This window comes from Phoca vitulina, unplaced genomic scaffold, assembly GCF_004348235.1.
Source record: "Phoca vitulina isolate PV1807 unplaced genomic scaffold, GSC_HSeal_1.0 scaffold16, whole genome shotgun sequence".
NCBI lineage: Eukaryota > Metazoa > Chordata > Mammalia > Carnivora > Phocidae > Phoca > Phoca vitulina.
In genome coordinates this window covers 23,689,331-23,701,446 of record NW_022589719.1, presented here as the reverse complement: position 1 = coordinate 23,701,446, position 12,116 = coordinate 23,689,331, and the positions used below count along the sequence as shown (strand labels likewise).

At 50.3% G+C, this 12,116-nt stretch overlaps 1 protein-coding gene across 17 annotated transcripts in view; it reads right to left on the bottom strand.

Moving 5' to 3' along the window:
• Positions 1 to 62: 62 nt before the first annotated feature.
• Positions 63 to 12,116, bottom strand: part of ATG13 (autophagy related 13) — a 58,148-nt gene continuing 46,094 nt past the window's right edge. For 11 of the 17 annotated variants that reach the window (XM_032414026.1, XM_032414024.1, XM_032414028.1 and 8 more), the window contains 8 exons: positions 10,162 to 10,260; positions 9,276 to 9,386; positions 8,724 to 8,860; positions 6,563 to 6,677; positions 5,904 to 5,981; positions 5,582 to 5,698; positions 4,905 to 5,033; positions 63 to 2,423 (listed from right to left, as the gene is read on the bottom strand). In XM_032414026.1, the coding sequence (XP_032269917.1) occupies positions 2,346 to 2,423; positions 4,905 to 5,033; positions 5,582 to 5,698; positions 5,904 to 5,981; positions 6,563 to 6,677; positions 8,724 to 8,860; positions 9,276 to 9,386; positions 10,162 to 10,260 (864 nt within the window). In that variant the 3' untranslated portion in view covers positions 63 to 2,345. The remainder of the gene's footprint in view (positions 2,424 to 4,904; positions 5,034 to 5,581; positions 5,699 to 5,903; positions 5,982 to 6,562; positions 6,678 to 8,723; positions 8,861 to 9,275; positions 9,387 to 10,161; positions 10,261 to 12,116) is intronic. The other 6 variants (XM_032414035.1, XM_032414036.1, XM_032414037.1 and 3 more) reach the window with 6 other exon arrangements.

Genomic DNA, 12,116 nt, shown 5'->3' with positions numbered 1-12,116 from the left:
CCACACACAAGCGGGAGCGTGCGGGTTAACACTTTAGACAACTGGCAGGACAGGAGGCTGTCAAGTACAGAAAAAATTTATTGGAAATCTCTCGAATACGTTTTAAAGTATAGCTCAGTATTTCCAAACAAGGTGGGCTGGAGGAGGCGGAGGGACTCTGCCACCTGGAGACGGGTGATGGGCCCCAGCCCTGTCCCGGGGGCTGCTGCAGGAGTCAGTCCAGGGGTCACCCCTGTCAGTGTTTGGGGCCGAGGGCTGAGGGCCAGCCTTGACAGTTGCTCTGCTCCTCCCATTCTCAGCTCAGGGCTCAGCCTCCCTGGCCTCTCACTGACAGGGTCCTAAAGGAAAGCCTGCTGCCTGCAAAGGCCAACAATCAGGAGTCAAAGAGGACAATGGCTAACAGGCCTTCCCGTGCTCGGCCTCAGGACAGTGGCCGAGATGCTGTGGCAGGACGTGGGGGGCGGGGGTGATCAACAGCTTACCAGGGCTTCACCCCTCTGAGCACTGGGGCCTGCGGGGTAGATCTGGATTGGTTTAGCAGGCCATGGGTGCACTCTGGACCCGAAAGAGGAGGGCCAGCCGGACACCACTGCTGGGAACATTTCTTTGTGGCAGCAGAATGCATGCAACAGGGGCAGGGCTCAGCCTACCTGAGACAGCCTCAGAGCGCACTCCAGCCCTCAGAGTTCAGCCTTATCAGTGGGAACGATGTCACATGCATTTACTAACAAGCAATTGAGGACCACCTGCTCCAAGGCAGAACAGCTGCCACCAATAACAGCCCAGGTGGGCCAGGAGGAACGGGGCGGGCCTTGTTTCCCTTGGCCAGGACTACCGGGTAGGCTGGGGGAGGGAGAGATGATAGGTGGGTGAGGCTAAGTGCTTGACTGACTCAAGGAACAATACCTAAATGGTTAAGTCAATCATATGCCTAGCTTTGGTTTCTCAACAAGGAACCAATCCAGCTAGTAAACCTCAGGACGGGGTGCAGACCCTGGGATTAAAGAAAGGTGGTAGCCAGGCCCAGGTGGAAAGAGGAAAAGGCCCATAACCTAGCCCTGAGAAACAGAAACAAGTCCCCCCAGAAGGAGGGGCCCCTCTGGCCTTCCCCGGGGCCACAGTGGGGCACATACATTGCACTCTATGTCACTGTACAACTCTGAAGAGTTGTACACACAGAGTTGTACACATCTAGCACCCAAGACTTCCTGGGCTGCGAGAATGGAGTCAGTTGCTCTGCAGAAGCTGGGAGAGATTCAAGGCTCTCACCAGGAATACGTAGGAGTCTAAGGTAAAGCCTGTCGTCAGTTCAAGTGCAGCGATTCTGGGAGGTTCCGCTGCCCTCAGCCAGCCCTATTCTTGGATCCCACCTTATGTATATGGGAAGGAAGATCCTCAGAGCAGCAACCCAGAATCTGAGGAACCTCCTGAGGAGGAGGCCCTACTCCAGGAAGAGGCCCTCCACCTTCCCCAAGTGAAAACATCTAACCTCAAACATATTTTCTCTATAAAATATCTGATTTCTCTGAAAAGTAATAAATATTTACCGTGTTTTATAACCAAGGAGCAGCAATAGGGGGAGGAAGGAGAGAAAAAGAACCTTTGCTGTGACTCCCAATGAGAGAATCCTGGAGACCCAGGATTCTGCTTCCATGGAGCTGAGGAGCTGAGCATAGCCAGCCACCAGGGCTGCTCAGAACCTCCGCTGAGAGATGGGCTGGCACAACCCTCAAGGGTGGGAATAGCTGACTCTGGAGTTCTCGCCACCTTGGGCAAGAGGCCTATCATATTGCCAAAAGTACAGGCACAGGGGTGCAGACAGGGAAGGAGAGAGGAAGAAGACATCAAACCAAAGGGGACCAAAAAAGAGCCTAAAGGAGCCCTTCCTTCTTCCTCCCAGCACTGTCTCCTTCCTCCTTCTGCCTCCATGCCAGGCTCTGGGCCAGGAGCTGGAATGTCAAGTGCTTGATGATAAGTCAGCAAGGGGCCAGCTGCAGGGAGGACCCAGGGCAGGGGGCCGGCAGGAGGAATGGGATGACAGCCATTGTGAAGCAGTCGCTGATGGGCGGTGGAAGCAGATGGCCCTGCCGAGGGCCCTTTTGTTATAAAGGGTCTTCCAACCTCCAAGGCCAGGGGGTGAGTCTCTCAAATGCTATCACCGGGCTTGACTGCTGCCATGGAGTCTCCAGGTGGTGTCAGAACAGGGACTTCCGGGTCCCCACGGGGGAAACCAGCCTCTCCTCCACCTGGAGCAAGATGAGGGATGGAAGCAGCTGATGAGTGGGAGGCTCTGTCTCCTGGGACCACAGAAAGGGGATGCTGCTGGTACCCGTGGACACCAACTTTTACTGCAGGGTTTCTACAAAGGCATCAAATTCTCGGACATTCTTCTCGTGCACAGCCAGCTTCTCTGGTAGTGAGTCCTGTATCGGGAGGGGAGAGAAGAGCTGCTTATTCAGGTAGGGTCCTGAAGAGGCAGCTAGCGCAGGCCCCCCGCCCCGGCTGGAGAAGGGAGCATAGCCCAGAGCTCAGTGTCACAGTGTGGGCCGGGAGAGCAGGAGATGCTGGGCCGGGGGGCAGGCACCGCACAGTGGGCTTGTGTCCAGCAGGGTTTGTGGGGGCTCGGGGGCTCAGCAGAACAGCCCAGGGAATCAAGTGGGCCACACACTTACCGAGCTAGAAAAGGAGCATGCCAACAACAGGATGACACAGAGAAGTTACCTTTGGCACAGATCAGACTGACACAGGAATGAAACAGTAGGCCTAGTATGCTACAGATTAAGAAAAGTTTAGGAGGGCGCCTGGGTGGCTCAGTCATTAAGCGTCTGCCTTCGGCTCAGGTCATGATCCCAGGGTCCTGGGATCGAGTCCCACATTGGGCTCCCTGCTCGGCAAGAAGCCTGCTTCTCCCTCTCCCATTCCCCCTGCTTGTGTTCCTGCTCTCGCTCTCTCTCTGTCAAATAAATAAATAAAATCTTAAAAAAAAAAAAAAGAAGTCATCACTGGATATGGAATTATAATAAATGCTTTAAAAAAAAAAAAAAGAAAAGTTTAGGAGAGTTCTTCATGACCTGTGCTGGGCAGAATCCCTTGGGGGCACAGGAACAAAGGTGTCCCAACCACGCTCCCAAGAGAGTCTGACTCAGCAGGTCTGTGGGGAGGCCTAGGAATCAGCATCTTTATACCTGCTGAGGAAGGGGCATGTTAGAGAGTTAAGAGAAAACAATAAACAAGAGAAGAAAACAGAACCTGAGAAATTAAGTTTAACTGCCCTCAAGAATCAACTATTAATAAAAATTTGACCCTAATCAGGTGCTCTGTTTCCACTGCTGAATGTGCATCTGAAGAGATTTCCTGACTGGCACCAGGTGCTGAGGAGAGTTGGGCCTGCCCCGCCCCCCCAGAACTGGCAGGTGGCCCAGACATGCTAGGGGCACCAGGGCAGCGGCGGGAGGCGGGGGTAACTGGCTACTCCTGGCTGCAGAATCACTCAGGGAGCCTTCGCGGTCCGGTTTCTTCCAGGCCTGTTTCCAATGAGAAGCCAGAGGGCCAGTGGCTAAAAGCCTAAAATCAGAAGCCAGACTCTCTAGGATCAAAGCTGTGCGTTGCCGGCTCAGTGCGACCAGGGGCAAGTTATCTGTTTACAAACTGGGATAATAAGAAAAGCTACCTCTTAGGATTGTTGAAGATTCATGTAAAGCACTTAGAAAAATGCTTGGCACCTAGGAAGCCTCAATAAATGTTAATAATAATGATATTGTTATAGTATTGTTATTACTGAGCATGCTTTTCTGTTTCGAGCAAAGCAAGGGCAGATATTCCAAGATTCCTACTCCTACTAGGGCCATTCCTCTAATGTTGATATAGAAGGTGACATTTCCACCCCACCCTGACATCCTGTGGTGTTAGAGTAAGCAGCTAGTTAGGTTTTAACAGGATGTCTGGAGGCCAGCAAAGGGGGAAGTGAGGAACAGCTATCGGGAAAGTCAGAGGCCTGTCCTGGCTGGCCGCACTCAAAGACAAAGAAGGCCAGTGACCCTGACCAAGTGAGGGAGAAAAGGTGTGAAAACCTACTCCCAAAGAAATCCTCCTTCCAAATAATAAATATTCCCCCCCTTGTTAACAACTGTCAATAAAAGATAGAGACCCAAACCCTGGGGTGCACAGCTCTCCCGAGCTCGCCCGCTCTCTCACCTCAAGTGTGCTCTCACTAAACTCTTCACCTGCACCACTCAACCACTGTGTCTGGTCTGTCTTTGAATTCTTTTCTTACGACAAGACTTAAGAGCCTCTGGGGACATCCTGGGAACAGGCTGCGTGGAGGTGTAGGGCACCCGGAGTTTACAGCCGTGCAGCATGCTCCTCTGCCCTTTGGACACAGGAAATACGCTAAGCAGAGATGCAGAGATTACAATCAGTATCAGGACATCTGGCAAACTCAAGAACTGCTGGCTGAAGCGGATATGAGCTCTCCGAGGAAAGAGCAAGAACACCAATGCTCAGGACCTCACGTTTCTTCTGCCCTGTACTGCTGGCGTTCTGCCTGACAAGCAGAACAGCTGAACGCAGGAGCGACTGGAGCAGCTTGGCTTCGTGGCAGCCGCAAGCCGAAGACCCGAGACAGTGAACAGCAGGGATGGGAAGTAATGGTGAGCATGGACAGAAGAGGAGGAAGTCGATGCAAGCAACTTCAAGACAGTGACTGCCAGGCACAATGCAACCTCAAGTGTGATCAACAGAAAATAAGGATCTAAAGTGTCTCTTTCCTGTTATAAAGAGGATGGGAGGTGTGGGAGGTGGGGCAGTAAGACAAAGAAATTTCCAGGCCTTTGGAGCAAGAATGACCATTAAAAGAGGACAGGAGGTTGCAGGCTGAGGTCTGGCAGGGGAAGGGGTTTCCATACCAAGTCCTCAGCCATGGACTGCGCTCCGATATCTATGGAGAGGCTGCTCAGCTGAGGGGGATTCTGAAATTCACGATAGAAGGTCCCCAGGTCCATCGGAAGAATGTCGTCTTTAGAAAAAGCCGGTTTCTACAAAAACAAGACAGACTCAGTTTAGCTTGCCTTAGATCAGAGAGGAAAATCAGGGGAAAGAAGCTATGAACAACCCTCTTTCCTTCCAGTAATTATCAGAGAAAGGGTTCCCCCAGGTTCATCTTAGGGGGTGGAATTGCTATACCTTTCTCCTCTGGGCAGCTGAGCTCTAGCCCTGGTGCTAACCAGGTGCTAAGGTTTATGTTCCCTTCCCTCAAACTCCTTTCCTTAGCAAAGGGCCATCCATTTAGGCAGGAATAGGGCCTACATGGATACCACTGGCAAATCCTCATTTAGAGCTGAATTTCAACCAAAGACACGGCACAAAATGCCTTCTTGTTCATGGGCCTCCAAATGTGTCCCCAAGCAGGGCGTGGGGGCAGGTTCCCCCCATGACCTGCACAGCCAGGTGTCCACCCATCCCATCCCCTATCTGTACCAGTCCATCTGATCCCTGCGAAGGAAGTCCTGTTCAAGTACCCTGGACAGTTCTTGGTTTATTTCCCCTATGGCAGCAAAGGTCCAAGAAGGTGATGGCAACTTACGAAGTCGATCATGACAAAGTCATCGTGGGTATTGCCACTGCTGCCCCCACTGGAGCCATTCGAGTGCAGGCTGCCCTGGAGAGGAGATTCGGTCTGTGGGGAGTCTGGAGGATTCACCTGTTTCAGAACAAGGTGGAGGTAGGGGCTGGTTCCATGCACTGGGTGCAAGCTGCTGTTAATAATCAAAGGATCTGTAAGGGACCCAACCTGGCTGAAAATCTGTAAGCCAGGAGCATGGTTAATAGTCTGTGGAGGAACACTGACTTGCCCAGGAAGACGACACACAGCACCATCTGTTAACTTAAGTCAAAGGGGGACTCACCATGGGATCGGCATCCTCCAGCTCCAAATTCTTGGGAGCAAACATGGCAAAGGGTATGTCCAAACTGGTTAGGGTCACCTGAAGAGACAGAAATTTCAGTGCCCACCCCTGTCCCAGCTTTTACAGGCTTCCTCAGAGTCCACCAGCTGCCTGTGGGTCCAGCAGATTTGCACACCCAGGCTGACCACACTGACCTCAGGTTCCCATCCTGCTGGCAAACCCCAAATCTCCCCGCCTCCCATCACACACCCGTAACATAAACAGGGGTGGGGCCCCCCAGGACCCCGGGAGTCAGCTTCGGAAGCCCGACCCACAGTGATTGGGTAACAACTGTTCTGCACTGGTAGAGCTGAAGAGGAACTTCTTATTTTGAGTAAGGCTGAGGCCCTGACACTTGAGTGCAAGGTGTCTGTACCAAATGGTGCCTAGTCTCCCTCTCCTAGGGGAGTGTGCTTATATGATCGCAGAACAAGAGCTGTGAACTTCTTCTGGAGAGCCGTCACAGGTTACTAACCCTCTTCCCAAAAAATTCACACACACACACACAATTTTGCATGCACTTTCAGGGGTCTCACAGACCCTAAGTGAAGAGCCCTGCCCCTAAGGCCTCACTCTAAAGGCTCAGACATTCTCACAGGTGGCAGTGCCAGAAAAATCACCTGGTTGACGGGCTTGTTGACAAAAGCCCCCACTTTGCGGACAAAGATGGTCTCCAAGACATCGTGGGGGGATGCCCGGCCCTCACTGCTGTTTGATACCGTTTCAGTATCCTCGCTGAAGAAGAAAGACAGTGTTGGTACTCATTCTCAAACCACGGCAGAGCCTACTTGGTTGCCCATAAACCCACCGTTGGTGGGGCTGCAGTCCAGAGCAGGAGTGGCCCCCCACCAGCCGACCCACGTGGTTAATGGCAATACGGGGCTGACTGCAGCCACTGTCACTCTCCCTTCTGAGTTGACAGCAGAGGACTGCACTTCCAGGAGCCACTAAAAATGAGGCATATGTGAATGAAACTCAAGTGTTACAACTGTGTAAGGCTTACATTAAATTTAATCTGAAACACCTCTGGTAAGCATCAGTTACCAAGCATACAGCAATCATGCATACAGGCAAGCAGAGGTCCTAACCGTGATTTTAACAGTAATCCATGACATAGGCAGACTCAAGCTTTAAGCTGTTCTCTGCCTTCTTGTTTTGTTATCTAAAATTACCATAAGAAGGAATCATTTACAGGGTTTATATAGTTGTGTGTTAAATTTAAGCCTTACCTCACAAGGGGCAGTGTCATTATCCTAAGTTGAGAGTCCCAAATTTGGCTCTTCAGATAGGCAGAGCTTTCTCTGCCCATGACACATCGCCTGGGCTGAGGTCCCTCTGTGCTCCACACCACGTTTCCTCTCCTCACCCCTAATCAACCCTCTGTTCAGCAAGGTCTTTCAATGGCACATTTCATTTGACTGCCCACTCCTTCCCTCTCCAGCTCTCCAGACTGATGTGGAGTCCTGGATGATGGGGGATGGGGGATGCAGGTGGGGGTTCACCCTGTGGCCACCAGGCTAGTAGTCAGAGCCCCAGCAGCAGCAGGGGTTAGGAAAGGTCCTCTGGCCAAAAGCAGAGGCTCAAGGTAGGGAGGAGGACTGTGCTCTCCAAGAGGACGCCAGCCAGCAGGAAAGACCAGCACTGAGGAAAGGCCTGAGCTCTGATGACCTGCATTTAAGCACCCCTTACCCCAAGGAGAAGAGATAGGGTTCTCTATCTCTAGCTACTCCCAGACATGCTTCAGGAGTCAAGGCTCAGAAAACTAGAGTGTAAAACGACTAACGGGATATTCCTTTGATTATCTGACAGGGGGAGGGATAAAAGGATGGAAGTTTGGGAAACCAGGAATGAAAGTAATTATTTTTCCTGGTGGATGGCACAAAAAGATCTTCCCAAATAATTTCCCTCCAACTGCTCCACCGTGGGAATGAAAAAAAAAAAAAAATCTATTATCCAAAAGTTCATTTAGGATGTAGTGGGGCAATCAACGTCATTATCTCTGGGGCCTTGCAGTCAAGGGAGGGCAGGGCAGGTCAGGACAGCCTCATCTTCCCACGGGAGAACTCCGACTGTAAGGGAAAGAGGAGCTCGGCCTGAGCCGGGCCATTGTGTGGGCTAAGTGCTCTTTGGCAAATTACTTAACCCTCTGAGATCCTCTCATCTTTGAAAAGGCGGTAACAGTGGTGATTTGTGCAGGGTAGGATAATGAGAACTTTCATGTTCTATCTAACTCATCAATGTCTTCATAATTTGAAATTTACAGAATGTATCACTTCTGTAATCAGAAAATACAAAGATTTTTAAAAATTTTTAACGAAGAAAAACAGTTGTTTCTAAAAAATCTCCATGAGGTGCTAACATAGCAGAGGAAAAACAACAACAACAACAACAATAATAATCCTAACTACCACCACAGATCCACTGTGGCCCCAAACTTGAGGGTTACAGCAAACCACCTGCTCTGGTCCTCAGGAAACACTGAGGACTCATTCCAAGGGAATAAATTTGGGGGTAAGAGAAAAAAAAAACAAAAAAACACATCTGAACGTCCCCTTCACTGGAAGAGGGTGATAAGAAGTAGGTCCTGGCTGTTGGCTGTTAATAGCAAGCTCGGGGCAGCTTCCTTACATACCAGCTGCAATGTAAGATTCTTATCGAGAACTTTAAGAATTCCACATCTGGGGCCTCAGTGCCAACCCTGAGGCAATGCTGAAAGCGACTCTTTACTGACACCAGATAGGCACAGGTGTCAGGGAGGATGCAGCCAGGCCGTGAACTCACCTGCTGGAAGGTGTGGCAGCACAGTGGGCCCCGTCAGACGGAGTATAGGTTGCCAGTCTCTCCTGGTCAGCCTGGGCACCGTGGGCAGGCTGGTTGGGAGCAAGGGGTACCCCACCTTCCTTCCCAGGAACCATGAGCTTTGGGGGAAAATGGAAGAATATAGTGAATAACGGCAGTGTCAGGCAGGAGAGGAAACTTGGCCTGGTGTGATGGTAGTGCCTCCGACCTTTTCCACCACCAATGCTGCCACCAAATGGGCGGGAAACCTTGGATCTGTCTTCTCTGGGACTCAGCTAATGGGAAACGTGACGTATGTGGTAAGAACTACAGAGGGAGAGGAAAGAGAGGGAGAAAACACTTGGAAGCTCTTCTTTCCTTTCTGAACTCTAGGAGGCCCTTCCTCCTGGAGTCACCTCGGCCCTCTGAAGTTACCTAAGAGCCTTGTTTCAGAGCACTTAGCATAATACTGGCGCGTGAAGAGGCCCCTCCACTGCCTCAAGGCAAGGGAGGCCGCAGAGGAACCCCCGGGGTTCTCCCCATCTTTAAAGATACCTGGTGAGGGTGTGTGGCGTTTAGGCCAGCAGCAAACACTACTGGGTAAGCCAGGTCAGCTGATCCAACGCCCAGGGCAGCAGGCTGATAGGAAAGGCGAGAGCTTGAGAGCTAAGCGAGAGAAAAACAAAGAGGGGCAGAAGAAAGGAGGAGGAAAAAATAGGCAATCCTAGAGTATGACTAATGATCAAGATTGTGGAGAGGTAAGGAATGGATCCCAGCCCACATCCTCATGCGGGGGGGGGGGGGGGGGGGGGGGGGGCGGCGGCTGACGTAAGGGTTAAAGACAGAGCAGGCCATTACTCTGTGGCTAAGAAAGCACAGACTTGTTTGCAGTGGGACTGACATTCCCAGCTCTGCAGCCTTCCAAAGGCCTCAAATGAGTTCCCTGCTCCCCCTTTTCCCAGGGGCTCAGCTAACTGTTGAGGTTTCCAGCCCAATGGACTGGCGAAGCACAAGCCCGAGCAGAACTTGCAGCCAAAGTCATTGGTTTTTCCCAGATCATTCTATTTTCTCCTTTGTCCTTGAGGTCCCTTTGAAACAGAAGGCGTCTTCCCTAATCACACCCTCCATCACCCCTGGGTATGGGAGAGTTCCTATTTATACTGAAAAAGAAAGAATACCACTCTTGGATTGTTTATTTGGAAATAAGATATAAATAACTCCATGTATTTTTTACATCAATGGTAGGAGGAGGGGCAAACGAAACATCCTATTTTGGGCTGCTGTGCTATGGCTGCATCCTGTTAAAAATCAATTACCAAACCTCAAATAACCCCCAGAACACTTGGGGACATTTAAATAGCTATTCCCTGTACTTTATGTATAATTTTTAAATAAAAAGATGCCGTCTGATTATATCCCCTTCTTCCCAGTATGGACTCACTTGATGGGAAAAGGCCAGTCCTGCCATGGGGACCCTCAGAGTGTCCGTCACCACAGGAGTAGGGGTCTGAAAATGTGCCTTTGTGACAGTAAACACACACTGTGCACAGATACACACGAGACAGGAGAAACAAGAGAAGAAAACAGAAAAGGGACTTAAGAAAGAAGTGAAAACAACTCTGGAAGGGGAGACAGCCATGGGGGCTGAACTGCACGCTGGAAGTCAGGGGTGCGGCAGGGAGAGAGCAACATGGCTGCCTCCCGAGAAGGACAACTTGGAAGCGTCTGAGGAAGACACGTTTATCCCAGGGGGCTCCACTACATGCTTGTCGCCCTGACGAGCAGGTGGAAAACAAAGCTGAGTCAAGCTGGTATGACTTGGCAAAACAGGGAAACCCGAACCAAGTATTAGTGTGTCCTTAGTCAAAAGAGGCGGAAGGGTGTTAGAGAATGGCCTCCAGCAGCAAGGGCTTGAGAGCAGGTGCAAGGCGTGCTGAGGATGAAGACGCTGAGGTTACAATGCTAGACTGGAGACCTTTTCCTGGGGACCCGGAATCTGCAAGGATAGGTTTAAACAACTGACATTTGTTGACTAGAACTTTAAAATGCTCAGGTCCAGGGCAATGGGGTGGCTCGGTCAGTTAAGTGTCTGACTTTGGCTCAGGTCAAGATCTCAGGGTCCTGGGATCGAGCCCTGCGTTGGGCTCTGTGTCCAGTAGGGACCTCTGCCCCTCCCCCTGCTCATGCTCTCTCAACTAAATAAATAAAATCTTAAAAAAAAACCCAAGCACTCAGGCCCCCCGCTGCAGACTTGACTACGCCATCTGAGGCAGGAGGAATGGCGTGTACAGGTGTAGGCATGCGTGCGCAGGTGGACGCAGGACAGTGTACGGGTGTTTTACAGCCCCGCATGGTGAAGGAGAACTTGATGCAGTAAAAGCTGGGGCACTTTAAAAACTCTTAGATTTCAAAGCTAATCATGATTATTTTGGGTCTTGCTGTTCTATCTTTAAGTCTTACCAATTAGCTAGTTAATGCTTAGAACGGGAGGTCGGACCTGAAATCACAGTAGCAGGTTCAGGGTCACAGCTATTTCCTGACTCGACTTTGTGCCCACATGACACAATGGTCCGTATTTTTTTGGGAAAGCAAACACCACATTAACATGCATTTACTGGACCTTTGCAAAAAGCTCAAATAGAAGTTGTTGAACAATTATGCAATTCCCTAGGTTAAGCCAAGGAAGAAACTAGTTCAATATTTACAGGAAGGATGAGACTTGCTGGCAAATCATTTTCTCTTTCTGTTCTACCACTAAGGTTGAAAATGAATACTTTTGCACCAAACTGTACCAGCCTCAACTAGAGGTACTCAGAGGGTAGTGACATGGCCCACCCACAGGATGCTCAGTGTTGATAAGATCTTGGCACAATCTACTTTCAAACTGTGACAAGACACAGCAGGCAACCGATACCATGAGAAAGACAGGCTCCCCTTACACAAGGCAACAAACTCCGTGCAAACGGGAGATGCAGGAACTACTTAATTTCCCCTTACTTTTGGGGTCAGGTCAAATTTCCACTGTACTCGAGAAAGAGACAAACTGATTTGGTAAGGCCCAGCCTCACCATCCTCGTATCTCCCAAATCACAACTTCATTTACTGTTTACGAATTTATCACTTATGAAACAAAATAGGGGCAGCACCTTGCTCAGTTGGTTAAGCGTCTGCCTTCGGCTCAGGTCATGATCCCAGGGTCCTGGGATCGAGTCCTGCATCGGGCTCTCTGCTCAGTGGGGAGTCTACTTCTCTCTCTCCCTCTAAGCACCGCACCCCCCTCATGCTGTCACTCTCTCTCTCAAATGAATAAATTAAAAATTTTTTTAAAAATTAAAAAATAAAACTTCAAAGAACATCAAACTTGACATATTCATATTTTGATCATCTAAAAACTAA